The following is a 26,665-nucleotide window of genomic DNA, read 5'->3' as shown; positions in this document are numbered from 1 at the left end:
GAGCTTTGTCTATCTAGCTACCTGTAAACCAGCCCTGGGTTAGATAAATGGCAGGTGCAAGTCAGTGTAATCCCTCATGGCAGGTGGTATAGAAAAGAGTCCCCATTGAGAGCCATGCTGAGCTGCACTTAGACACATTATTATTGCAGTCTGGACAAGAAGGAGGAGGAGAGGGGTGGCGTGTGGAGAATGTGCAAGCGGGTGCGAGTTGCTGACTGCCAGAACATAGGCGAGACAGGGAAACAAGCATGACACAAAGAAGGACATTGCTGCCTTTGTGCCACCCTAAAAGGAGGTTTTGTAAGCTGGAGGACTTGCAGGATGGAAGTGGATGGAAGAGATAGCGCTAGAGAAGAAAAAGGAGGTCCAGCCAGAGTAAACACTTGGACAGCGAGACAAAAACACACAAGGTCGGAGAGAAGGGAGCAGGAGGCATATCATTGAGCTGAATTGGGTCGGAGTAGTCCATACAATTTGCCTCATGATTCACAGAGAGGAACCTTAGTCCGACTGTCAACAGTTCATCTGGGTTTTGGACATTCTGTGGGGCTCTCTTTCTTATACACTAAGAGCTGGGGAGTCTTTCAGGATGAAATAAAGAGTATAAAAAGTCAAGAATCAAATTAGGGCATATACTGATTCATTTTTTAACGATTTTTACCCTTTAGCGAAGGTTTTCCATGTCTCCAGGGTTAGGACCACCATAAAGAATAAACTAGATTTATGGCTGGATTTCAGCATTATTTAGCATGAATAATCATCAAGGACAAGGAACATTTTAAGTGTTAACCATAAAACTTTTCAATCCATTGTGCTTTCCAGGGTTCACTTCCCACCGCAAATCTGTCTCCTTGTCTACCAACCTTCCTGAAAAATATGTATTTTCACTGTAGCACCTGTTACTTGCAGTATTGTGATGCTATTTTCTTCAACGATTTCAAACGTTCTGGCCTAGACATTGACTCTGAGACATATTCAGAACAGATTTTCTGTCATGTGTAAAATGTTTTCTGCACTACTTCATCCTTATATAGATTTCTCTTGGCAGCTACACATCCCTTTGATTACAGTGTGGAGACACCATCTGCATCGTGGATCATAGTTTTCATGCAGTAAGCCTATATTCAAACCACTATAGCAATCATGCAACATAATAAGCGGCTGGCCATAACATAAAGAATGCAGACATAAGTGTTTATGTACAGTTACAGTGGATTTGAAGTCAGTCAAGTACCCTGTGTGTCCACTAGGTGTCCTCAAATGTGGTCCTGCGTCTCAGTAAATCCTGGTGATCCCATCAGTTAGGATTACTGTCTGTGTACAATTCAAATCATTCTCACAGAAATATGTGTTTTTGCCACTTGTTGATATTCACTTAATGTCAAATGTTCAATAATAAAGAAACAATTGCTAACAAAAATAATAATTTAAAAAGCCTTTATTTTGAGTCAGAATTCACTCAAACATGCACCAGGTAACTTAAGCTGCACCGTTGTTCTGTCCAATCAGAAGACAACCATTTGGGAAGGTTGGACCATGGCTCTCTGTTGCCCCCTACATACCTTCTCACTCCACCTCCATTCAGTAAAGCTTTGTGGATTAACTCCCACAGATCTCCTCTCTGTAATTACGAGCAAACAGGAGCAGCGCAGCCACAGAGGCCGTATAAGAGAAGATGTTCTACTGGGAAATAAACAAAGAGCTGCAATTGTTGTTGCCGGCTCAGCATCTCTGATTTCATCTCACTGAGGAGGCCAATGTAAAGACATTACAAGAGTGGCTCTAACTTGTAATCTAATTATAAGTTAACATTATATCGGATTGTATCACTTTTACGAGTATTTATAATAGAGATAACTGTCTGTATTCACCATCTTCAGCTGTGTAAACTGTAAACTTGTAAAAATTTGAACACTTACAAAGAGAAAAGTTCCCCCTGAAAACCTACTTAGAAATCTGGCAATAGCTTCTGAGCCACAACACATATCCAGTCAACAAAACTTACAGTTTTGCAGTAATTGCTGCAGCTGGGCTTTGTTGTGCTCTATCTTTACCTTGTTAACTCACATCACCCACATAGACGATCAGGCAAGTCAATTTCAGGTAAAACACAAACCCACAGGCTCCTATTTGGAAACATTAAAGAGTGTGGGATAAAAAGTTTGAAAAAAGTGAGTAAACATACCGCATACTCCTATACAGAGGGATAACGACTTACTGTTAGATTGAAAACTATATTCTTATAAAAGTATCTTAAGGCTATTGTTTGAAGTTAAATCACAGAAGAAACAGTGAGTTTATCACTTATTCTTAAATATTCCCCTGGAAGCCGTTCATTTGTTGCATGATATGTGTGCATGTGCAGCCGTCTGTGCTGGTCCTCCTGGGACAGGCCTCCACACACCATTAGTCTTAATCCTGCTATGTGTACCAAAGACTGAAGCTCTGAGGCGTGCCATTAGCACTCAAACATTTCATCTCCCTCTGAGGACAGCTTCTGATCAAAGCCACCAAGTCTCGCTGACAATGACATCTTTTTAAAGGGGCTCATTGCTTGGACATCATTTCTGGATTATTTTACTCTAAGGCATCATGAACGTCATGTTGACATCATGATGAGGCAGAGTTGTGATTGGTGGACAGTGTTGGACGCTGTGCCTGGAAGCATAGGGGAAGAAACTGCTGGGCGGGGCTTGAGGAGAGGTTAAATGCAGACTGGTGAAGGCACAGAGCATGGGGGCTAAATTTAGCCAATGGCTCTGCTGGGGTGGAGCTAATCCTCTTTGCACTCGAATTATCTGGCATTCGGATTAGAGAGCTTTGCCTCTATGCAAGACATCTACTCTCAATAATGATGTCCCATAGCGGGATGTACCATGTCCTGGGGTGAGGCGGGTGGAGAACTCCACAGACTGACATGACAGTGAATGAATTAATGAATTAATGGGAAATGTTGTTACCTCCAAGTCCTAATCCCTGCAATAAATACATTAAATATTGAATTTATATAGAGTTAAAGAGAGTTAAATATTTTAAATTTTACAATGCCCAATTACTTTTTTACTACTACTACTACTTTTACTACTACTATCTATCTACCATCTTCAGGCTTATTTACTTATTTACTAATGCATGCCGTAATTAAAAAAAAAAGCGCAGACATGATGTGAGCTATATGATTACCATCTTCAGCTCAAGGTGCCACTCAGACACATTCATAATCACTCAATTATTCAATGGTCATTCAACGTGCTTCAAGGAACTTCTCACTCATTCACACACACTCTCATACACATACTCATATACAACAATTTGGGGTTTCGGTTTTGGAGTAGAAATGTCAGTTAGTTTGCTTTTTCCATTTCACAGAATTGTTTTGGTTTTCACAAAGAGTATGATTTGTGGTTAGGTATGTAATAAATCTGTAAAAAGAAATGTACATGCACTGGCAGTTCTGATATCCCTCACGTCCAGCGCAGTGGTCATCATTTGCCAAACCCGCCTTGATTTTTCATATTTGGTGATTTTCTTTGATTAATCCAAATTTTGCCATTGAACTCACATCATGTTCCGCTTCACTTTCGCCTCCATTCTCCAAATTTAATACAGATGACGGGCAACTAACATGAATATTCTTAGAGTGCAGATTTTGTTTTTGGAATGGGTTCTGGGGTCTATAGTCACTATGAGATTGGTTCAACTTTTGTGAATTTTCCTTTTAGATATTTCATGTCCAATGCAATCAACACGGAAAAGTGTCCCTTGCCCACCATCTGAGGTTATGACACGATCAAAGACTAGAACGTGAACACAACCAACAAGAGTGGGCGGGGAAAAGTGTCCATGTTCGAGCGTAAATCTGCATCAAACTGAAATTGAATCGAAATATGACAAATACAGTACAATAACAGACATAGAATCAGATCACGGTTAGACATTTTATCGCAGTATCGGCCGACCAAACTCTTGGGCCAAGCTACAGTAGGAGTCTCCATGGCAACAAGCTTCCATGATAGGTTTTCTTCTGTGACCTTTGACCTTACACTGAGGGAAGTGAAGTTTTATTTCCCTTTCCCTATTAGAGGTATTAAAGTCTGTAGTAGAGCGGGCCGTACCATCAGACGGGCAGGGGGAGGGGGGGTGAGTCCTAGGAGTTTCCTGTTGGGATGAGCCTGTGAGGGAGGGGCGATGGTGTGTGGGGGGGATCGTGAGGTTGGATTCTAATCCCCCAGCCTCGGCTACTGCCCGGCCTTAGGGTAAACTGACATGTAGACTACACCTACTCGGACTTCACATAGTACTTTTATTTAATCCACAACCATCATTTGTGCAAAGGGAATGCCAAGTCTGGTAAGGAACCTTGTTAATTTGAAATGCATACAAGATTGTGGATTTGATTTGATATTTTGCAGAGAGAACAAAGTGACAAACTATCTCCAAATGTCTAATCTTTGCTATGTCAACAATTACATAGATAGTTCAGTGTTTAGCCAAGTAACTGCCCATACGTCTAACATCAACCCTGCATTTTACAGTAGCTGTTTGTCTAATTCAGCCAACTGAAGCTTCCATTCAGCCAACAGGTTTCCATGTAACATATCCTGTAAAAATTGTTTGCTTCCATTCATTGTTAAGTGCCGTGCAAACCGCATTTGTGAAATTCTTCGGTTTTTCAATTTCTTTCAACGGTTCTCACAGTCTCCTGTTGGTGGAGTTTTAGTTATTGATTTGTCTTGTCTATTTCCCCCAAGAAATCTAAAAATTCCAACACAATGACTTATTGGAGTTTTAACTTTCTAATAAGCATTTGTAAGGTGTATTAAACAGGACACTATTCCAGAAAACACACAGGATTGCCCTTTGACCTCCTTCGGTCAAAAAGGAGCTCAAGTTAAAATGACCTTATTGCTTTGACAGTCGTGATATAATATACATAAATAACTGTGCAGTGTTTTATGGAACTAATACACATATTTACAAAGGCTTTTTTTTTTTTTTTTTCAAACCCTGAAATGACATCTTAATAATGTGTCGGTGTAATCCCTCATTCGTCCAGGCGTGTTCCATAGTAGAAAAAGCTTCAGTTGTAGTCATCTGGACTCAGTTTGAAAAAATAGACGTTTCGACTCTCATCCAAGAGTCATTGTCAATAAAAGAATTTAGATCGAGAACTCCGATATTAACCTGTCTTACCACAGAACAGTATTAATATCGGAGTTCTCGATCTAAATTCTTTTATTGACAATGACTCTTGGATGAGAGTCGAAACGTCTATTTTTTCAAACTGAGTCCAGATGACTACAACTGAAGCTTTTTCTATTATCTTAATAATGTAGTACTTTTACTCGATCCATTACAAATGAATGTTTGGATTTCGTCTCACTTTGTAATTTGAAAAGCATTTTTAAAAATACAGGCTGTAATAACACCGCTGTTTATGTCCAAAGAATGAAAATTTAAAAAACTCATCGAATCAAAATAAAGTATCTTTCTAAAAGGTCATTGACTCCAGGCTGTAGACTGTGTTTGCATATTTAGCAGCTCTTTCCTGTGCAGCATTAACATAACAATAGCTCAACACACAGCCTCCATAGTTTGTGCCGAATGGAGATATCTGGCAAAGACAACAGTCAAACTAATGAACGGCCTTGATGCTAAAAGGTCACTTGATGAAACTGAAATTGCTTTTTTTGTGTATTAAATTACTTTTCCTCTTCCAGTGAGACCTCTGACATGTATCAATTTTTCAGATTTGAAACTAGCAGTTTGACTTTTTAACACCTAAAATTATAATTCACATTTTAAAGGCTAAAGCTGATTTGATATTTGAACTTTCCTAATGGATGCGTTTATCCGCATAAAGAAGTGCTGGGGCACACAGGAGGGTGTGATGTGTCTTCTATTATGTAAGCAGCAGCTGCATTAGCACAACTGCTGGATCAGAGAGTGACCTTAACACAACCTCTGTCCACTAAACACATACCTGCTTAATATCTGAACAAAATAACAGCTACAATCACATAACAAGAAATAAAGACATATCAGCATAGGAAATATGCAAGAAAATACTTCAGAAAAGTTTCCAAAAAGGCTACAATGTGCAGCAGAGATGTCATTTTCGACCATAATCCCCAGAGCCCCCTCCATGACTTTCATCATCCAACAATAGTGGACAAGGACAAAATGAAAAAAAATCTAATCTGGATTAAATTATTGGACATTCAAGGCTTCAAACTAGAATAAAGCAGAGCCACAGCCAAGAAAGAAGCGCTCTTCAGATTCTCTCTTTTTTCTATCATATCAAATGCAACCAGTGTCTGTCAGTAAATCTGGAAGCTTTAGTTGTTATAAGAGTTGACTTAAAATGAAAAAAAGGCATATATTTTGGTGGGTTTCATAAACTACCTAGATGAATTGCAAACTATAGCCCTGTCGTGTTATTTAAAAAGCTGTGCAGATTAAATTCAAGAATCACTGAAGATTTTGAAGGAGGAAGCTATTCACTATGCAACAGATCAAAATGGCGCCAGTGCATGTGAGTGTGGAGGCAACAAGATTATCTGCGTGGAAGGACACAGCCTGAGAGGGAGACTAGGAAGTACTGTCTGTTCTTCTCTTCAAATGACATATTCAGATTTGAAGTTTTGCAAAAAACAAATAAATAGCCTGTATAAAACCTGGCCAAATCATGTTTCAGAACTGTGTCAAAGGAAGGTTATCCACAATGAGCAGAAAGAAAAGATATACTAAAGCATACAAATATCGGATTTACTTTCTGGCAAAGTTATGATGTCCTAAAAAAAAGCAGTGCATATACAGTCAGGTATGTAATTAACATGAACATTTTGGAAGGGTCCATAACCTCCTGACAAAAGAAACAAAAAAGGAGAGCAACAATTATGGTAATAGGCTAACAAAATATTGGAGCTACTAAAAAGATCGTTAAAAATGTATTAATTTAGGCCTCGCCGTATAGTTAAGGGTCAGGAGAGCTCCATCTGTGTTTAGCTAATATAAATGTGCAAGAACCCTCAGGGGAATGTAGAGTGTGACACCATTTGTCAGGTCACAACATGTTCCACTGGGATGTGTTGCATAGCAATCTGTACATTCCACTCTGCTGTTGTGCTGATGAATAAACTCATCTTTATTGTATTGCAGGCACAGCATGCATCTCGCTGCCTATCAAAGAAGGTAGGACAACCCATAGGCTTTTAAATACTGCCCTTCACAAAATTCAAACTTCTCAGGGACGATTATGCCATTGTAGCTGACAACTTTCTTCAGTAAACTGCAAGTCACTGTTCTCCTGAGAACTGCCTTGAACCATGGAAGACCCGTATCAAAACAACGTCAACCAGCAATACACAGAGGGTGGTGGGGGAGACTACACCTACACGCAACAAGAGGGTGGTGGCGTCGGCCCAGATGGCTACCCCTACCAGTCGGACTACCCACCTCAGGAGGAGGATGCGAGGAGTGATGCCACAGAGGGCGCGGACGACGATGAGCAGATGTACGATGGAGAGTACCAGGGCATCCCGCACCCTGACGAGATCAAGGAGGCGAGGAGGGCAGCGAGGATAGAGGCCCGTAGGAAAGCCCGTCAGGCAGCCCAGCAGGAGGAGGTGGAAGAGGAGAACCTGCCAGAACAGTACGAAAGCATCATGGAGGACTGTGGACACGGACGCTTCCAGTGGATGCTGTTTGTCGTCCTGGGACTAGCGCTGATGGCAGATGGGGTGGACGGCTATGTGGTGAGCTTTGTCATGCCCAGTGCCGAGAAGGACATGTGTATATCCAACGCAGACAAAGGGTTGCTAGGTAAGTAGAGATATTAAAACAATACATACTTTGCTGTTTTGTTTACAGTTTTGAAGCATTGAGACTATGATTATAGCCTCTAATGGCAAAACACACACACAACACACACATACAAGAGCTGTAGAAATAAGTACATATTGTGCTGCCCGGTTGTCGAGTGGTTATGGCACAGAACACGTACGTTAGGTTCCAAGTGCAGCCGGCCGCAGTGTTGTGAGACTCTGACAGTTTAGTGCATGTCCTCCCTTCTCTCTCATCCCCATTTCACACTGTCCTTTCCTCTCTTATGAAGCCTACGGACAAAAATAATATATACAAAAAAATAAGTACATGTTTTGGTTCACCTTGTAGAGCCCAGACTTGACAGCCACAGACCATTTTGGTTCCATTAAATATATTTCAATGTCAGGAAGGCAGGTCTATTTTTGTGTGGGCCTATGACTATTTAGAAGCGCATATATGTATACACCGTATATATATATCAACAGGAGCTAAAAGACACATTTATAGGTCAATTTATCAAGTAAATTTATTAAAGAGTTGAAAGGCAAAGCTCTCGATTTACCGGTCATTCTACGTTCCTTCCCTCATCTATGGTCATGAGCTTTGAGGATACAAGGGGTCGAAATGAGTTTCCTCCGCAAGGTGGTTGGGCAATCCCTTAAGAGATAGGGTGAGGAGCTAAGTCACACAGGAGGAGCTCGGAGTAGAGCTGCTGCTCCTCCATGTCGAGAGGAGGCATCTGTTCCGGAAGGCTCCTGGGGAGGTGTTCTGGGCATGTCTCAGAGGCCCCGGGGAAGACCCAGGACACGCTGGAGGGACCATGTCTCTCGGCTGGCCTGGGCACGCCTCGGGATCCCCCCAGAAGAGCTGGAGGAAGTGTCTGGGGTGGTGGAAATCTGGAAGTCCCTGCTCAGACTGCTGCCCCTACCACCCGGCCCAGACAAGCAGAAGAAGATGAAGATATGGTACTTATCTTGAAAAAATAAAGCAAACATCTGTAAAGAAACTAAATGTCTTTTCAGATGAGGCAAAATGTTTAATTTGGGACGTCCTCTAGTTGATGTGGAGTCCGTCTTTATGAAACAGCTCCGTAGTCATAAAATCACACATTGCAGTCAAAACATGCTCACATCCAATATTACCAACCGAAAACTTACAAGGCTTGCAAATGGCAGTCATCTGTCGAAGAGCTGAAATCTTTACGGCGAGGAGGAACTCATCAGTGAAATGATTTGCCACTGTGCTTGGCTGCAACAGAATTGGCTCTTGATGGCACATGGCTTCAGACCACTGCCTTTAGCCAATGGGATCAATTAGCAACAAAGTGTTACTAAGTCTGGGCCAATACAAGCTGTGTTTGCATGCTTTTACTTAAGATTTTAGCTTTAGTAGGCCATTAACTAAAATGAATGACTACATGGCATACCATATATTATCAATAACACTGCCTACGTCTAAATTTCTATTTCAATACAATTCATGTACATTTAGTAGCTTTATATTTCCTTTAAAGGTACACTATGTAACTTTTCAGGTGGGTTGATATTGATGTTATTGACTTCCTGGGAATATTTCACAGTATGGCATTAAACTTAGAAATTAGACTTTTATTTATTCACTTACAGGCATCCAACGTACCTTGAAAAACAACACATTTCTCTCTCCTCTGTATGAGATTGAATGCCGTACTATGGAAAATTCCAAGTGATACAATAACAACTCCATCAGAAAAGTTACATAGTGCATAAGAGTCAAATACAGCTTATTCTTATTCTTATCCTTTCATTCATCAGAGTTTGATGGAGGCATATGTTTGTGTCTGAACACAGAGGGACATTTAGCAGTCTCTTCATATGGCCAAACGATTGATGATGAATATGATTTGTCCAAGTAGTGTACATTTTCAACAGCAGGACTAGGCCTATATCAATCTGACATATCTACTACTTCCTAAATTTCACTCCAGAACCAAAGCACTAAAAAATGCCGCATATATTTCACTTACAGGGAAATGTACCTTGAAATTCCTGGTTCTCACTTTACGCCCGGAGAGTGACAATGAGAGTGTGCATTACTATTCACTATCTGCCGCATGTGTAGCCTCATGTGTGCAGCAGCAGGCGATGAGGCGGACTGCGCATCATCATTTCATCTTAACAACAGGCCCATGGGACAAGGGCGTTGCCGGGGATTGATGAAGAAGCCAGCGGTGATTACATTCAGCGTGTGCTACCGGGGCTAATGTGGAGCATGTTGCAGCCGTCAGAGAGCTCCGGCGGCCCGCAGCGCTCGGTGCAGGGCTGTCAGATACGCTCGAGGCCTCTGACAGGTTGTGGGAGGCGAGGGGAGGAAGACCCCGGTGAAAATGAAATCAGCGTCTGTTTGTGCAGCGCCTCTGATCAGTGGGAGAGAATATGAAGTAGTTGTGGAGGATGGTTCTTTCTCCACTCGCAGTCATGCAACACACGGGCCTGGAAAAGAAGACATGCGAGGCTGGATGTTTTTCACAATGTTGGGGCGCAACTGATCGACCTCTATCATATGAGAGAAAGTGTTAAAGAAATTGTTACTGTACTAAGGTGTACAGGACTAAATCAAGACTAAACTATAATGACAATGTTAATGAAAAACCGTAGCATTGCATTGTGGAAGTCTATGTCAAAAGTTTCTGAATATTTTTGAATAATCTATGTAATTTCGAACAAAGATACATATACATCTCTTTGTGGATTTTCAAAATAACCGAACACTATAGCAACTTTTGAAGAGTTGAATAAACTCAAAATCAGACTGATTTGTGGTGATGACTGACAGAATGTCTAATGCATTTTTAAAGCATGTTTTGCGCTTTTATGCCTTTGATGTTGCTTGAAAGAAGAAAATATAAAAACCATCCCTCCTTCTGTCTTTGCTGTGCCCAAGGACACTTCTGCAATCACAACTGCATTTTGCTGCAGGGCTCGATTCTAAGCCTCCACCGTGTTTCCAATTGCAAGGCCACTCTGTCAACCTGTCATTGCAATACGTACAATACAATATCTAAGGCATACACGTACAGCCCTGAGCAACCTCTGTCAAGTGTCACATCGTGCTGCACGTCTCTGTGCGGCTGTTGAATGGGTCAGGGAGGTACAGCTTGCCGTGTGTTTCGCCCTCGGCACAGCCCTCGGACCGCCTGGTAATCCACGGGGAAGGTGCACTGCACACTATGGCTCCACGTGCCGTTAAGCCTCTTAGCCTCACCGTAATTAGGGCCGTGTGTAGTAAAAACAGGCCGGAGGCTGGAGGTATGGGTGGTCAGGGATGGAAAACATGCTGGACTGGATAGAGTCCCTGCATAAAAGGCACAAACTCAAATCTATTTTATAATATTAACTAGTTGCACATGGAACTGGAACATTATGAGGGTATGAAAAAGGGCTGTACAGAAAAAACAATCAAATGGAAAACATAAGGGTTAAATGACTAATATCGTAATAGTTTTCCTGGGTCATTGCAATCTAGTCTTGCTTTTGTGTAAAAGTGTCTCACAAGCACAACATTCATTATGAGGGTAGAGGGAGCCACCTTGTGGAGATCAAAGAGAAGTCAACCCAATTTCAAATGCACTCAATTCGTTTACCATATGAGTGCTAAAGAGTTGTAAAATTGCTCTCTCCCTGCAGGTCTCCTGGTGTACGTGGCCATGATGGTCGGAGCACTGGTGTGGGGTGGTCTGTGTGACAAGATGGGCAGGAGGAAGTGTCTGATCTATGTTCTGTCCATCGACCTGGTCTTCTCCTTCCTCTCATGTTTTGCTCAGAGCTATGGTTTCTTCCTCTTCTTCAGGTTCTGCTCAGGCTTTGGGTGAGATACCAGCATCTATGTACATAGCCTATTCTAGGTCCAAAAGGCCCATTAGAATAGAAAGAAAAAGAATTTCAGCATATTCTTGCTATAAAGTCAACGTTTAAACTAACTATTTAATTATAATTATACACAGATTACACACATCTAATGTAGCTTTAATGAAAATGTTATAACTTCAATATTATTGGCAACAATAAAATACTGTTTCTTCTGCAGCATTGGAGGCTCTATTCCCATTGTGTACACCTACTTCACTGAGTTCCTTCAGATGGACAAGCGTGGAGAACATCTGAGCTGGCTCTGCATGTTCTGGATGCTGGGCGGCTTGTATGCTTCATTCACTGCCTGGGGCATCATCCCTCACTATGGTAATGCACAGACTGTAAGCCCCGCCCAAGGGTTCATGACTTCTCCTAAGAGCATGTGCAATATTCTGTAATATTAGTGGTCCGTGTACCTGTAAATAAGAGTGTTCTATTTTGTTTTTATTCGGTTTACTTACCTGCTAATAGTATTACCTAGTCTTGTGCTAGCTATTTTTACTTTTTTTATTTTTTATTTTTTTTATTCTATCATTATTTTATTATTACCTTATTTTTATTTTTATCTTTTTATTTTTATTTACCTATTTTATTTTATTCCCCCCCTCCATTCCCTATTAAGATAGGAGAGGAGTTTTGTTAATAAGAGTTTTTTGTTTTGTTCATAAGAGTTCTATTAAGAGTGTGTTTTTAACTTCCTATAATCTGTCCTTTCCTCCTGTTTCTACTGCGTTGTAATAACAAAATTTCCCCTTGTGTGGATATTAAAGGATTATCTTATCTTATCTTGACATCTGTTTGTTTTATGAATGCTTGAGTTATAGAGAAAACAACAAAACAAAACAAAAATCTAAATTGTGTTTACTTGAAAACAGGTTGGGGATTTGCCATCGGTTCAGAGTTCCAGATGCACAGTTGGCGCTTGTTCATCCTGGTGTGTCTGTTCCCTGCTCTTGCTGCACTGGTTGGAGTGGTCTTCATGCCAGAGAGCCCCCGCTTCCTCCTGGAGGTCAGAAACACAGAATATCACTACAACAGCGCATGAAAACATCTTCTAATAATAATATCCAGTAGCTTTGGTTAAACCTGTAGAGTCATCAGTCTCCCCAGTGTCACCCCACTGCTGTGTAAAGTAGCATGGAGCTGCTAAGGCTCTACCAGAAACACCACCCACCCATGTTTCACATAGTCAAGCCCATAACCACACGTGGTATTGTGTTTGTCTGTTATAGCAGAGCGTTACACCACATCCATATCACTTACGCAATACATTTCATACTCATAACTGAAATAAATGATTCATGTTTATTTTGAGATTATGTATTTATGTATTATTTGTTCCTGTTCACCATAGAAATAGGTAATAATAATAATAATAATAATCCTCTACATTCGTGCAGAATGCCCGGCATGATGAGGCCTGGATGATTCTGCGCAGAGTTCACGACACCAACTGGAAAGCAAAGGGAGAGCCTGAGAGAGTCTTCACTGTAAGTCATTGTACCCACTTTAAACTCATATTTACTACAATGTGTCGTGTAATAACAATAGTGATGATAAGTAAAAAGCCCATTTTAAAAAGGAAACATAGCAGTCTAAATATGAGTGTATTGTGTTGATTTTTGATGGCTGCTGCGCGGCCCATAGTGGACACTTTGACCTATCAAATCAGAGAGGTCCATGTGCCACTATTAGCACTAATGATTGCACTGGTCATTCAGCGGTGCCACGACACGCACAACAGGTATTTTTCACAGCGGGCCTTTTGACATGTTGCAGTCGGCAAAATTAATCATATGAATTACTGCGTTCTATTCATGTCTGCTCTGATACTATTACACCCACAAGCTCCCAATAAAGCCTTTCAGATTCTAATGATTTCTGATGCTTTCTTTATAAACACATTTTCAAAGTTTACAAGTTTAAAGGACTAAAAGCATTACAATAAATCTTAGAAAAATTAGTGTTGTAGAAATAATTCAAGCTCGAGAGTTGTAGAATGGGATGTCTAACACAGGAGATGTTTTTTTTACCATCAGTATGGAATGAAGACCATTCAAGGGCAGCCATGCTTCCATTGTAGGGAGCGTTATAACCTCTGATGGCGTACAGTAGGTCAGCAGTCGGCACATGAATGTCATGAAAGGACTGAGCTGGTGATGTCCTTGCTACAGTGGAGCATTGTTTATATCACTTAGAATAAAGTTATGGAAAATGAACGGGACAAAATAGTAAAACTACAAACTAATCAGTTTCATAGAAAAGTTAATGAAATCGTTCCATTCATTTGACTTTCCTTTCTCAAGGAATGAATCACAGAAACAAGTACTTACCCACGAGGAAAATGTGATGTGCAAGTCACAGAATAAGAAAAAGAAATATCTTACTTTTCCACTTAAAGGTGACCAACATCAAGACTCCTCAGACTCAGGAGGATGAGTTCATCGAGATTCAAAGTGACACAGGAACAGCCTTCCAGCGCTGGTCTGTCCGGCACATGACCATGCTGCAGCAGGTGAGGACCACACACAGGCACATTACTGGAGGAATATACATACAGTATAAATATGAACATACTGACCATGTGTGTGTTGTAGGTGATGGCTAACATCATGTCCCTGTCGGCCCCTGAGCTCAGACTGCAGGGGCTCTTCTTGGTCATTGTGTGGTTCTGTTTGGCTTTCAGGTAGCATCACTCTGTTTAACTCAATTCGACTTTTAGAATCGAGAGTACTTAAAATTGTGTTCTGTGTAAAGCTACCATGGCCTTGGTGTGTGGTTCCCTGATATGATCAAGTACATGCAGTATGAGGAGTACGAGTCCAAAGTGAAGGTCTTCCACAGAGAACGAGTGGAGCGTTTCCACTTCAACTTCTCTTTAGTGAACCAACTGCACCGGGAGGGAGAGTACATTCATGACAAGTATGTTTGAAGATAGATCATATTCTGTTTGTTTTTTAATATGAGGAACAACTTTTAAATATTTTCATTCAGGTTTGCAAACATAGAAATTAAATCTGTGAAGTTTGAGGACTCCTTGTTTGAGAACTGCTACTTTGAGGACATCAAATCAACAAACACTTTCTTTGAAAACTGCACCATTAAAAACACAGTGTTCTACAACACAGGTATTATAATGTAGACATTTAATGAGGCTTTAAATGTTCTTCAGACCAATTGATTTCAGTCCAGTTTAATGAAATGGCATTTAGCATTTCAACAAATCATTTGCCTTGTTTTCAGACTTATGGAAAGAGAAATTCAAAGACTGTCGAATGGAGAATGCTACTTTTCTCCATCCAAAGAAAGGATGTCATCTCAACTTTCAGGAGGAGAATGACATCGTCATCTATTTGGTCAGCTTCCTGGGAAGCTTAGCGGTGTTGCCTGGCAACATCATATCAGCCTTGTTCATGGACAAGATAGGAAGGATTCGAATAATAGGTGAGAGGAGCTTTGGGGAAGGTTAACAATAACATATGTACAACGTTATCAGCTCAGACTCCGTGTGTTTGTGTAGGTGGTTCGATGCTGGCATCATCAGCCTGCACCTTCCTCCTGCTGCTCAGCTTCAGTCAGGGGGCTGTAATATGTTGGCAGTGTCTGTTCTATGGAGCCAGCGTAGCAGCGTGGAACGGACTAGAGGTCATTTCTGTAGAACTATATCCCTCTGCAAAAAGGTGCCATTCTACTCACTCAGTTTGCTTTAAAACTATTACAATAAGGGTGACTGGGTGTGTACATTAAACTGATCTTTGTGTTTCTAGAGGGACAGCTTTTGGCATCCTGAATGGCGTCTGTAAGTTTGCAGCCATTATAGCAAGCTTCATCTTTGCAGCGTTCATCGGTGTCACTAAGATCATTCCCATCTTCTTGGCCTTCTCTGCTCTCGTCTGTGGTGGTCTGCTGGCTCTGAAGCTGCCTGAAACCCGGGAGAAAATCCTCTCTTAGAATAATCATGAAAAGCCAACGGTGCAGCGTCTAGGCCCAAAACACTCAGTCATTTACAGTGTGTTAAAGGGGTTATTCAGAAGAAAGATATATTTTGGAATTGTCAAGCCTGTTTGGTTGCCTACACGGACCTGTGGATGCTTTTTGTTTCCGCTATGAGCTCCTCAGGCTGACTTTCTTTTGCTGTCAAAACTTACTGTACATAATGTAACATGGTGTTAGTCTATCCCAAACAGTTGATTAGTTTTTGTAGCTATTTGAATGAGAAGTTGGAACTGTGTCTGTGCATAAATGTGATGTAGTTCTTGTTGAACCAGGATGGGCATGTAATCCTGCCATGAACTTCACACAACGTCTTTGACAATCACATGGTCTCATCTTTCCATGACATAATGAGACAAACTTATATTTTTCTATGATGCTCTTTGTGTTGTTTTGTTAAATCTGCTTCAATTGTACTGAGGAAGTTCATTTGGACATGATTGTGTAAAGAGTGTATGGTTGTGTGGCTGTTATCAGTACTGTATCTTCATGATAGAAATGTGCTCGTACAGTCAAATAGCTGTTACATTGTAGCTCAATTTTGAATTTGAACTAAGGTGAAGTCTTCCTATTATTGAAAAATAAACACAACAGAGTACACATTTTCACTGTGTTTGGAAAAGAAAATTCCCCTCAAGTAACAAATGTTTACAAAGAAAAATGAATTTTGTCATACGTAGAATATTGAATTAGAGGGAATAGTATTGGGCTGTGCAGGTGCAACAAATGTGTATAAAGATAAAGATAAAAAAGTGATATTTATGTTTTGTTTTTGTGTTGTCATTATGAATAAATGTAACTGTGTTTCACCAGAGCAGTTTTTATTCCATGCTGCTATTCTCTAGAAAAGTATATTACTAGAGCTTATTACTAGAGCTGAGTGAACATGACTGTATCCATCCACAAGAACAGAGGTTGATCTAGAGGAGCTGGGGAGCTTGTAAAAACATGGCAGCACACAAGTGTGAGCAAGTGAGCTGCTGGTATGAGGAGGATGTGTTTACTCTGAGCAGAGGTGTGAGAGCACTGCTGACTGCAGCACCTTTGGCACACTGGCACCACTAGAGGGCACTACACTGATTCCTTGAATAATATTGTTGTTTGTTGCTCATCCAGAAAGCCTGTTTTCAGGCTGGAATAGAAACAAAAACTTATCATGTTGGAGCTTAGGGGAATTTCTTCTGATGAAAGTCCTCTGGTTTTCTTAAACTGCTCCTAGAAGTATTCAGCTTCAGTTATGTCAGCTTCAGTTAGCAAATATTATAATTGAACTTTTATACATAACATGGATGACCTCAATTAGGAACGGATGACCGATGGCCTATCATTTACTGTTCAAACTAAATTATAATTGAATTAGTTAACTGGCACTGATAAAAACAAGTTCATCATTTTCTTAATGCTACTATGTTCTCTGTAATTTCTCATACAGTCATTCTCCAACAATTAGATACAATTTACAGTCCACCCTTGGCTGACCCCTGCACTCAGCTACTTCACACCAGAGGTGCAGAATGTATTCCCTCTGCTGACACCTCCCGACCCCCCTGCCCTGACCACTCTCACAAACACACCCCCAGTCTGCTGTGCCATCAGGCTTTATGTATGTTGAAATTCAGCTGCTAGTATGTAAAATAACATGCCATCCTTTACTGTGTACAGCATTTTAAATTGTTACAGCCTACACAGTTAAACAACCTGAGTATTTCTCTAGTGCAACTCTTAGAGTTACTGTGGCAGAGGCAGAGATTTCCTGCAAACATGAACTGCCTTTGGCCACATCTTGAACTAAGAGCACCTTGTGGAGGGGTCGTGGTACAGTGGGTGCACTCTGGAGCACAGACAGCTGGCAAGAAGCCCGGCTACAGCCTACTGTGGGTGGGCGTCCACCCCGAGGTGCCAAACTCCAGCCCGGGCTCCCACAGCCTCACCTCAGTCAGGGTGAGTGTCCTGCACAGAGTTCAGTCCCAGTTCACTGTGCCCAGGCAGACACACTGTCCACCTACTGCTCATCTGTGTTCCACAGGACATTTTAAAAGCAATCAGGAGCTTTTAAATGTCAGAAAGATTAAAAAAAAAATATTTAAAAGGAATATGACATTTTCGATATCATTAGGAATTGTCTCAATATCTCAGACCGAAATAATGAATAATTAATTAAAGTAAGCCAAAAATGTAATGGAATAAAAAATAAGGTGATGTTTCACTGATCCTCCGATGGAAAACATTAGAATAAGTTAGTTTTAGTTTGGCAAATACAATAAATTGAATTTGACCAGAAAATGAATGATATGAATAAGTATAAATAGAATACTTTGGAAAACTATTGGAATGTTACAATACTTGTAGTATTGTGATTTTACATGGTGTGAACATTTCCCCTCTTTTTGCAGCAGTAGTATAGTGTTCTGCTTTGATGCAATCAACATACAGAAATAAATAAACAAATACATGCCAATAAACATGCTGTAGCCTTTATAACATCTGAATATTATAACTAGATATAGTAAAAAGACAATGATGATTGAACTAAAATCTTTGGGGGCATTTATAGGTAATTAAGGAGTGTTTACAAGTTATTCTCGTTATTTGGTCCAACATTTAACCCATTCTAGTCCTGACCCTGACCTGGTTTCGTCTTGTTCTTGTCCTTGTTTAGTCCTGATCTAGAACAGGTTTAGTTTTGGTTTAGTCCTGGTTTAGTCCTAATATTAAGTCAGTGAATATGCAAGCATGAACCCTAAGTGAGCCTCTTATATCACTCTAAATATTTAATTGCATGGCTAATTTTTTTTAACACCATAAAATGCTTAGCACTTACACACATACATAGAAATAATAAATAATGATTTTACATACATTCAATTTCTATATTATTACAAATTAGAAATATCAAAAAGCGAGCACTGGGCAGAGTATCTCCTGGTCCCTGGTTCACACAGCTGACGTGTGAAGTGACGCCTTCAGACTCATCAGTTCTCATCAGTGTGAAATCATCTCACCTCGGCCTTAAAGTCATAACACAGCTCCATGGCTCATTAGGCCCCAGAACATTTCATCTACATCTGACTGGTTAAGGATATGAACCGATCTATCCAACAGTAGCAAAGCTCAGACAGGCGAGACATCTTTTTAACGCTGCCCCGTCTTTATCTGATCATAAAACCTCTGAGTGGGCCAATCAAGAGAATAGCAGAAGACACGGGTGACGTGCAGGTTCAAGGTTGTACTCAGGTGTGGCTTAGCAAGCGAGAATGTGTTAACATACTAATTATAATATATAATAATTAATAATAATAATAATGAACTAAAACTTGTAATAACATTTAAATAACACATATATTGCCAGTATTTCCTAATCACATCACTACATCTACAGTATTTATGTGTGGGTAAAAATATTTTATTTCATTTAATTTCAAAAAGAGAGAAAACGTTTTGATTGTATGGCAGATATGTTCTAGTAGTACAAATATCTTTCTCAAAAATGCAGTTTTATGACCTCATACTTAGGTATAAAGTATAATGTCAAGGTATAAAATGAATACACAAACTTTGTTGGTGGATTGTCTGCCACCTTTTTGCGTGGCCAAAGATTTTTTGCAGTATGCTATAAATCCTGTCTGTGTCCATGGAGAATATTCCAAAATATGTTTTTAAGTTTCTATCTCCAAGGACTAGGCCATTTTTCAAGGTATTTTTGAGCAATAAATACCTGTAATTAAATAAATGCATGATATACAAGTTTAATGTCACACTGCGGAACATACTAGGCAAAGTAATCCACAAGAAAAGTTACAACTTTAAGGACAACACAATAAAACAATATACTGACCGTAATTGGATAAACCATGACAACACAAGAAAACATCAAGACATAAAAGAAAACACGGTAAAGTAAAAGTCATTCATTTGTCACAGAACTATAACATGATTACACCTCAGTATCTATTACATTCTTGTTTCATTACTTTGCCATGTCTTGATTTCCAACACGGGAAAGTGTTTCTGTTTTACTTTACCCTCAAAAGTGATAGCAAAACATGCCTCCTGTCAGACATAAGCTACTTTTGTGCACTCCATGTGCAAAACGCATCTACATCGCTGAATGGACAGAATCCCAAAAAGCAAAATCTGTTTATTATTTGGAGCAGGGGGTCAAAATTCACACTTTGGCTGCTGCCGCTGAACTTTCCCAGACAGGAGGAGCAGAGAGCGGGCAGGGGGCAGGGGGCTCTGACAGAGTGGTGCACAGTGTGTGTGAGGGCCTGGGACACTGATGGTTTGGGAGAATCTGCAGAGGTGTCACTTCACACCTCTGCGGCCTGGCCTGGACTTATATACCGGCAGTGCAGCTCAGAACGGCACACATTACTCCACTCTCTACTCCTGCAGCTTAACATGGATTCCTCCCCTGTTCTGGACTACAGCCTGCAGTACCAGTGGTGTTCTGACTCGGATATGTCCAGCCTTTCTTCACCGTCTCTCTCCCCTGTTTCATCCATGGACTCCAGCCTCTCGCCGTCCTACAGGCAGCTGCCACAACCATCCGGCAAAACATCCAACGCCGGCTACTCGCAGAAAGCCAAGAGCGGACGCAAACTGGGCAGAGCCAGGACGACCAAGATCCGCTCCAAGCAACGGGAGAGCGCCAGTGAGAAGGAGAAGCTGAGAATGAGGGACTTGACCAAAGCGCTCCACCATCTCCGATCGTTCTTACCGCCGTCGGTGGCCCCCGCCGGACAGACCCTGACCAAGATCGAGACCCTCCGCCTCACTATCCGCTACATCTCCTACCTGTCGTCTCAGCTGGGCCTGAGTGAAGAGGTGCTGTTCCAGAGGCGGGAGGAGCAAGGAGACCTGTCAGCCCACGACGACGCAACATCGCCGGATCTCTTCAGCTACTTCCAGCCCAAACCGATGAAAACGCAAAACGTTCAGGGTCTTAACCTGAACCAAAACATCAGCCAGAACTTCTACTCACCACAGCCTGTGATGGTGCATCCTGGGAATTGTGGTTTTGGGATGGATCAGTACAGCAGAGAGTACAGTGAAGTTCCACAAAGGGATGTCAGAATGGACTGTGTTCTTCAGTCACCTCCAGCGTCACAGCCGTCCTATCAGGTATGATGATTTTCTGCTACAAATATTCACTTAGACTAGCACTATTTTATTGGATACAATGTCATCTTGAATATGAATCTTATTTTCCTTATTTTTTACAGATGTGTGAAAGTGGATTTCATTTCCCATTGGTTCCCAGAAATTACTACAGCTGAACACATCAGAATTGTCATCCAACAACAGCCTTCTTTCCAACTCAAACTGCCTCACTGTGAATGGACTAATTTATTTGTTTAATATATGCTATTTGACTTTATATTTATTCTTATTCATATTTTGTTGTAAATAGTTAAATATGTAACAACTATTTTTATATGTCTTTATACCACTATTTATAATAAAAATACATAAAAAATGACTTGCTATGTTTTGGGCAGTGAGCTTTTGATCTGGAATCAGGAAAATTGGCAATAATTCTTGGCAACCCAATTGGAAATATACCAATGTGTTATTTTAAGTTTATGCCATACTTTGTGTTCTTCAGACGTGACATGAAATCTAGTGCCCTCTGCTGGTTATGAGTGGCACTACAAAACTAGCAAGTGAAAAATTGACCAGTAGGTGGATTGTTTTTTACGATGAGGAGGACATATGTTCATTTAAATATTATAGCCTGATTAATGCAGAAAAGCTCGCTTTACATCACATTTTTTCCCTCTACAGAATTGTCTAGAATTGCTCATGAGCTCCTCACCTGTGATCAGCCAGTAACTATCTCCAATAGTTAGCTGCATCACAAACTTCTTGTGCTGTTTAAATAGGACTACATTACATAAAGCCTTGGTTACCAAAGATAAGAAATGTGTCAAGAATGACGTACAAGTTGGTAGCTGTAGCGGTAATGTAACAGTGGTTGGATACCAACCACCATAAAACACCACAGAAGAAGATGTTTTCACTCAAAGCAATGAAACAGGTTATTTTGTCCTGAAGAACACATAACGTGATGCAAATATAACAATGGTATTTTGATCAAATAATTGTAATTTTAATCATTTGAAAGCTGAATACATGACAAAAACAACCCAAAATTGTTTCAGAATAAACAATATTTGTTTGCTCAAATAATACGACAAATAATACATATTATTTATATAGCGCTTTATGGACACACACTAACACTTTACATGATTCACTCGACACTCTGTGGTGGTAAAAGCCTCTACTGCTGTAGCCAGAGCTGCACAATCCATGTTCCCCTCGCCCTATGCACGTGCCTCTTGATTTGGCGCGAGGCCTCACAGCTGGATGAGGGCCTCACTGAGGGTTTAATAAGACACTCACTCATAAGTGACTGTTTCAAGTGTGACTTACTATGGAGGAGCCAAGAAGAGCGAGCCATTAATACATCCATGGGAAAGCTGGGAAAGGGACTCAATACATCCAGGAGGGGACCACTGAAGGCACTGGGACTGGAAACATGAAGTGTCTTGCTCAATAACAAAATGACAGTTTGTAATAGAGCCACTGCTGCCTCCTTGTGGCACCTGGTATTCAGTGCTCTCCCATCCCAGTAGCACGACTGCTAAACTGCAGAGTTCTGATGAGATTGGGCCTTGACAAATGGGTATTTGGGAAGTGCATTTTCTTTTTAAAGCTTTTTTTTTTGGCCATAGGGTTTATTAGACAGGAAAGAGAAGTAAACTGTCGGCGTCAGGATTCTAACTCACGACACTTGGAGCCTGGCATACTTGTGCTGGGCCATAACCCCTCGACCACCGGGAAGCACGGGAAGTGCATTTCTATATTCATTCAGTGAACCTTGTCAGTGTCACGGCACTATATCCATTATTTAGTTACAGTATAGGGCTAAAAGGATTCATTTTGTTAATGTTTTGGTTCTGTTTTTAACAATGATCCTATTTGTACGGGATGGAAACATGTTGATTAGGCCTACTCTGCGAAAATACAAAAAAAAAATCCTATTTATAAGTAAAAATAATTTATCCACAGTTAATCTCCCAATAACATAATAGATTGTTCTGTACTGTTGCTAACAGTAACTGGTGTTGGTCAGGATGAAGTTGGCTACTACTAATTTCTTAATATTATTTATCCAGTAGGAAAAAAAATAATTGTTGAAAGTACAGATACCTGCACTCAAATTAAATGAAGTGAAAGTAAAGCCTACCTAATACCTGTTAGTTGTAGGCTGCAGTATTTTTACTTTTGCGTCTCTGGTTGCAAACTAAAGCCTTTTTTAATAGAAAAACCTGGATTACAATCTATTATTTTTTATTGAATATCTACCAATTATTCAGTGTCCAAATATGACTAACACACAAACACCAATGTAACTAAGGAGGTCCAACCCCACCCACATTTAGGAGATAAGACTTGATATATAAAAGCAGTTTGTCCCCTACAAATGCCTGTATCTGATAAAGTCTTGACATTGCTTCCAGGTTTAAGCCCCTCCACAGTTTACCTACATTATTTAGTAAACCTTTGACAATGAGCCTCAGCAAACACAGAGAAGTCCTTGGCACCGCTAAGTCTAGACTCAGATCCTGATCCCGCTCACTTTCCCCCTCTTTCGCTCACCTTGATCCCTAATTGCCTGCCACAGTCAGCCAAGAGCCTTTTAATATTTATAGGGAAATGGCGATTTGCATATCAACCTGAGGAATTAGCCCCATGAGTGTTTGGTTTACCACATGTATGCGGTTTATTTGAAATGCAAGCGGAAAGCCTAATATAGTCACTTAGGCTTTTCATCAAAGCCAGACTAATACACTAAAGGCTGGAGGATGAAAAGGTGACACTGCTGTGCTGATGATTTACTCATTACATGTGAGTAAACACCGTCAGGCCTAATGTGGATTAAGGGAAGGGAAATGCAAAAAGTGTCAGCTGCATGGGCTGTGAGAGGAGCGCAAAGAAAAACAATTAACAGCTAACATAAGGTTTTAGTCCGTTCTTAGCTTTTTGTGTATGGCATAATGTTGCAGGCTCCATAATAAAGGCATTTCTAACATTGGCTTTCCTTTATGTCCATCATCATTCATCATATATTCTAAAGCGTGCAAACGTGTATAAGTAACATATATTCTCTGCAAACAACTGAACATCCAGCCTATTAGTTTATAGTTCATATTTCAGTCTTCTGTCAAATGTGATTGCTCCTGGACGTGTGTTTAAAGTGTAGAGTGATGTAGATTTGCTAGATAGATTTCCAGCTCTATCAAGGATGTGGTGTCTTCTGTACATTTTGCTATACCAACATTTCTTGCTCTGGGATTATTTTCTGCGTTGTAGAAGTACTCACTGCAGACTGTGTACCGAGAGCATATGGTGCTAACATGATCTTGCAGAACATTACATCAGTCACAGAGATTTCAGTTTGCGCTCTGTGAAATTACTTCTCGAATATAATACAAACATCATAATTCAAGATTCAAGATTGTGGATTCAATTTCGAAAAATTAGATTCTCTTTCGCAAAAGTCCCTTAAAGTCTGTACAAAATCACAATAAACACACATACTGTAAACAATAGAGTGCACTGTCTACATAAAGGCAGCGTTAGGGACACATTATTTGTTCAAATTTGTGACATTTCTTTTGAAAAACATTAAATTACTCCAGTAACATTTTATGTGGCTTTGCTTTTTCAACATTTTGCCATCTTGGCACTCGGACTGGGTTCCAATCGAAGAAGAGTTGAATTCTCAGTGGGACCGTCTTGCAAAAATTGGTGATAAACAAAACTAAAGAGACATAATTTTTACATATTATTATTATTATTACATGTTGCACAATAATTCATTGAGTTAAATTCTGTTCCAATTAAACTCTTTCCTTGGTCGTGATCTAATATTTTCTGATCAGTTTTGGGGTTGTATTCAATAGGTCAGGAGAACTATAAAAAAAAAATCATCACGTTTCTATTAACCTTATTATTCATGCCGAGACCATCTATTTCTGTAAACACCTTTCAGGGAAGGAATTAATCATTCAGATTCAGTTGGAGAGTTTTAAATTTGGAAAATAGTGTTCCCAGTTTGTTTTTCTGGGGTTTCGTAATGCTAGAGCATGTTATTGTTGCATAATGGAGATGGCTGGTGTCTGCGCGGGACGGTCGACACGTCCCGGTCCATCACCGGCACCTCCGCCTCAGCACAGGAGTCAAATGTGACGCCGCGGTTTGTGGGAATACTGCTCTGAACTCACCTCCATGAACTTCACATGAACTTTTACTAGTATCCCAACGTCAAACAAGATTACAAGGATTATTTTACATTTACATTTGGTAAAAAAGGCTCAAGTTTAATCATCTTCAGGCGAGACATTCCTGTTGAATAGAAACAAATCTTAAAATGTGATAAAGCAATTTGAAACTTCTGTATTTGACCGAGATAAATGCATCATCATGTTAAGTTTTCATATAAAACAAAGGCATTTTATGTAAAATTTAACAAAATACATACATATATTTCCCACATATAAATCTGAAAAATGGATTATGTCGGTAGGTTTAAATAGTTCCATTTTGTTTCCATATTAAATATAAGATAAGTTGTTTCCACGTTAAGGTTTATATGTTGATAAAGCCTTGTAGTGTCTCGACTTAACAAAGCATGTGGTGAATAAAAGTATGAACCTAAAATAGTAAACTAAAGCTTGGCTAACCGTCTTCTATATAAAGTAAGAATGCTTGTGGAAGGTTTAAAAAAAATGTTAAATAATATGTTATTTTCCTTTATATCCATCGTTATCACTGTGCTGAAGCCTGAGCGTTGTGCTGCTGTCCAAACAGGACGAGGTGAGAAGTGCTGACACCCCCCAGCTGCCTGGCACACTTCTGTGGCCTGACTTCAAGTGCCCCAGGTCGGCACTAATGACAGATTAGAGCAGCATTCAAAAAAACACCAATACTTTGCTTCATATTTTGCATATGACTTGATTCCCTTGTTACATAGTGAGCAACATTTTAATTCAATTTCATTTACTTTGAAATATGTGACCATTGTCAGTTAATATGTGAATTCAACTTGATCCAGTTTCTTCATAGCAAATTATGCATGTCACAATTCAAACAGGAGTAGGGAAAAGCTCAAGCTTATCCAGCCCTACTATACCCCACATTTACCAATCATATGAGTAAACACAGGCTCACCACCATAGTTCAACAGTTATACACCACAAAAACATGCCTTTTCTTGAACATCTCATGGGAAATTCAAATTGACAACATTCCTAAATGTTATCACCCACATCTGTAGGAAAAGAAGGATGTGACCTTTCTTATTTAATATTCTGATGATTGAATCTGCAAAATAGTTACAGGCTGAATATTTCTATTGTAAGTGTTACACCACACCTCCACGCAGTAGGTTAAATAGGCCAGGAATAACATGCAATATGACGTTGGTAAGGCCATTTGAGTTTATTTTATTTATCATGGAGTCACAGCAAATCCCTTATCATCGGAAATCCAATTAATATTCAACCCTATCTTGAATTTAAATAGAAATCAAGTCCAGCGTGTGCCATGCGAGTGCCGTGTCCTCGTGTCGCAGTCTTGTGGAGTGAACAGATCACACCTTGTCCAGTTTCCCATGGGACCCCCTGTCCGAGGTGTCAGCCCTGCTCCCAGACTCTCTCAGGCGCAGGGGCGGCCGCCTGGAGGTGACACTTCGCACCTCCCACCACATGTAAGCCCCGGACAGCCAGTTCCTCCACACTTTCATTTGCCTTCCTTACAAGCATCTCAGACCACAGAAGAACCAGACCACAGAGACAATGGACATGTCCTTCTGCTCTCCACTGCAACTTCAAGGGGACGCCAGCTCCTTCCTCTTCGACTGCGATGCCCTGCTGGATAAGTCT

General features: G+C 40.3%; 2 protein-coding genes across 3 annotated transcripts in view; both read left to right on the top strand.

Moving 5' to 3' along the window:
• Window positions 1–4,180: 4,180 nt before the first annotated feature.
• Window positions 4,181–26,665, top strand: part of sv2ba (synaptic vesicle glycoprotein 2Ba) — a 114,494-nt gene continuing 92,009 nt past the window's right edge. The window contains exons 1-13 of one of the 2 annotated variants that reach the window (XR_011931245.1): window positions 4,181–4,350; window positions 7,162–7,824; window positions 11,493–11,673; window positions 11,893–12,044; window positions 12,593–12,726; window positions 13,118–13,207; window positions 14,119–14,232; window positions 14,315–14,403; window positions 14,475–14,639; window positions 14,712–14,845; window positions 14,961–15,161; window positions 15,238–15,397; window positions 15,485–16,320. Coding sequence is in view for 1 of the 2 variants with exons in the window: in XM_072465474.1 (XP_072321575.1) it covers window positions 7,329–7,824; window positions 11,493–11,673; window positions 11,893–12,044; window positions 12,593–12,726; window positions 13,118–13,207; window positions 14,119–14,232; window positions 14,315–14,403; window positions 14,475–14,639; window positions 14,712–14,845; window positions 14,961–15,161; window positions 15,238–15,397; window positions 15,485–15,668 (2,100 nt within the window). In the remaining variant the exon portion in view is untranslated. Of the gene's footprint in view, window positions 4,351–7,161; window positions 7,825–11,492; window positions 11,674–11,892; window positions 12,045–12,592; window positions 12,727–13,117; window positions 13,208–14,118; window positions 14,233–14,314; window positions 14,404–14,474; window positions 14,640–14,711; window positions 14,846–14,960; window positions 15,162–15,237; window positions 15,398–15,484; window positions 16,520–26,665 lie in introns of those variants that run through there. The other variant, XM_072465474.1, reaches the window with a different exon arrangement.
• LOC140381399 (mesoderm posterior protein 2-like) lies at window positions 19,947–21,042 on the top strand. The gene has a single exon (XM_072465451.1). The coding sequence runs from the start codon at window positions 20,112–20,114 to the stop codon at window positions 20,838–20,840; it is 729 nt and encodes a 242-aa protein (XP_072321552.1). The 5' UTR covers window positions 19,947–20,111; the 3' UTR covers window positions 20,841–21,042.

This window comes from Eucyclogobius newberryi, unplaced genomic scaffold (genome assembly GCF_026437365.1).
Source record: "Eucyclogobius newberryi isolate DKJ021-1_F unplaced genomic scaffold, fEucNew1.0.hap1 SCAF_5, whole genome shotgun sequence".
Classification (NCBI taxonomy): domain Eukaryota; kingdom Metazoa; phylum Chordata; class Actinopteri; order Gobiiformes; family Gobiidae; genus Eucyclogobius; species Eucyclogobius newberryi.
This window is presented reverse-complemented; position numbering and strand designations above follow the sequence as displayed.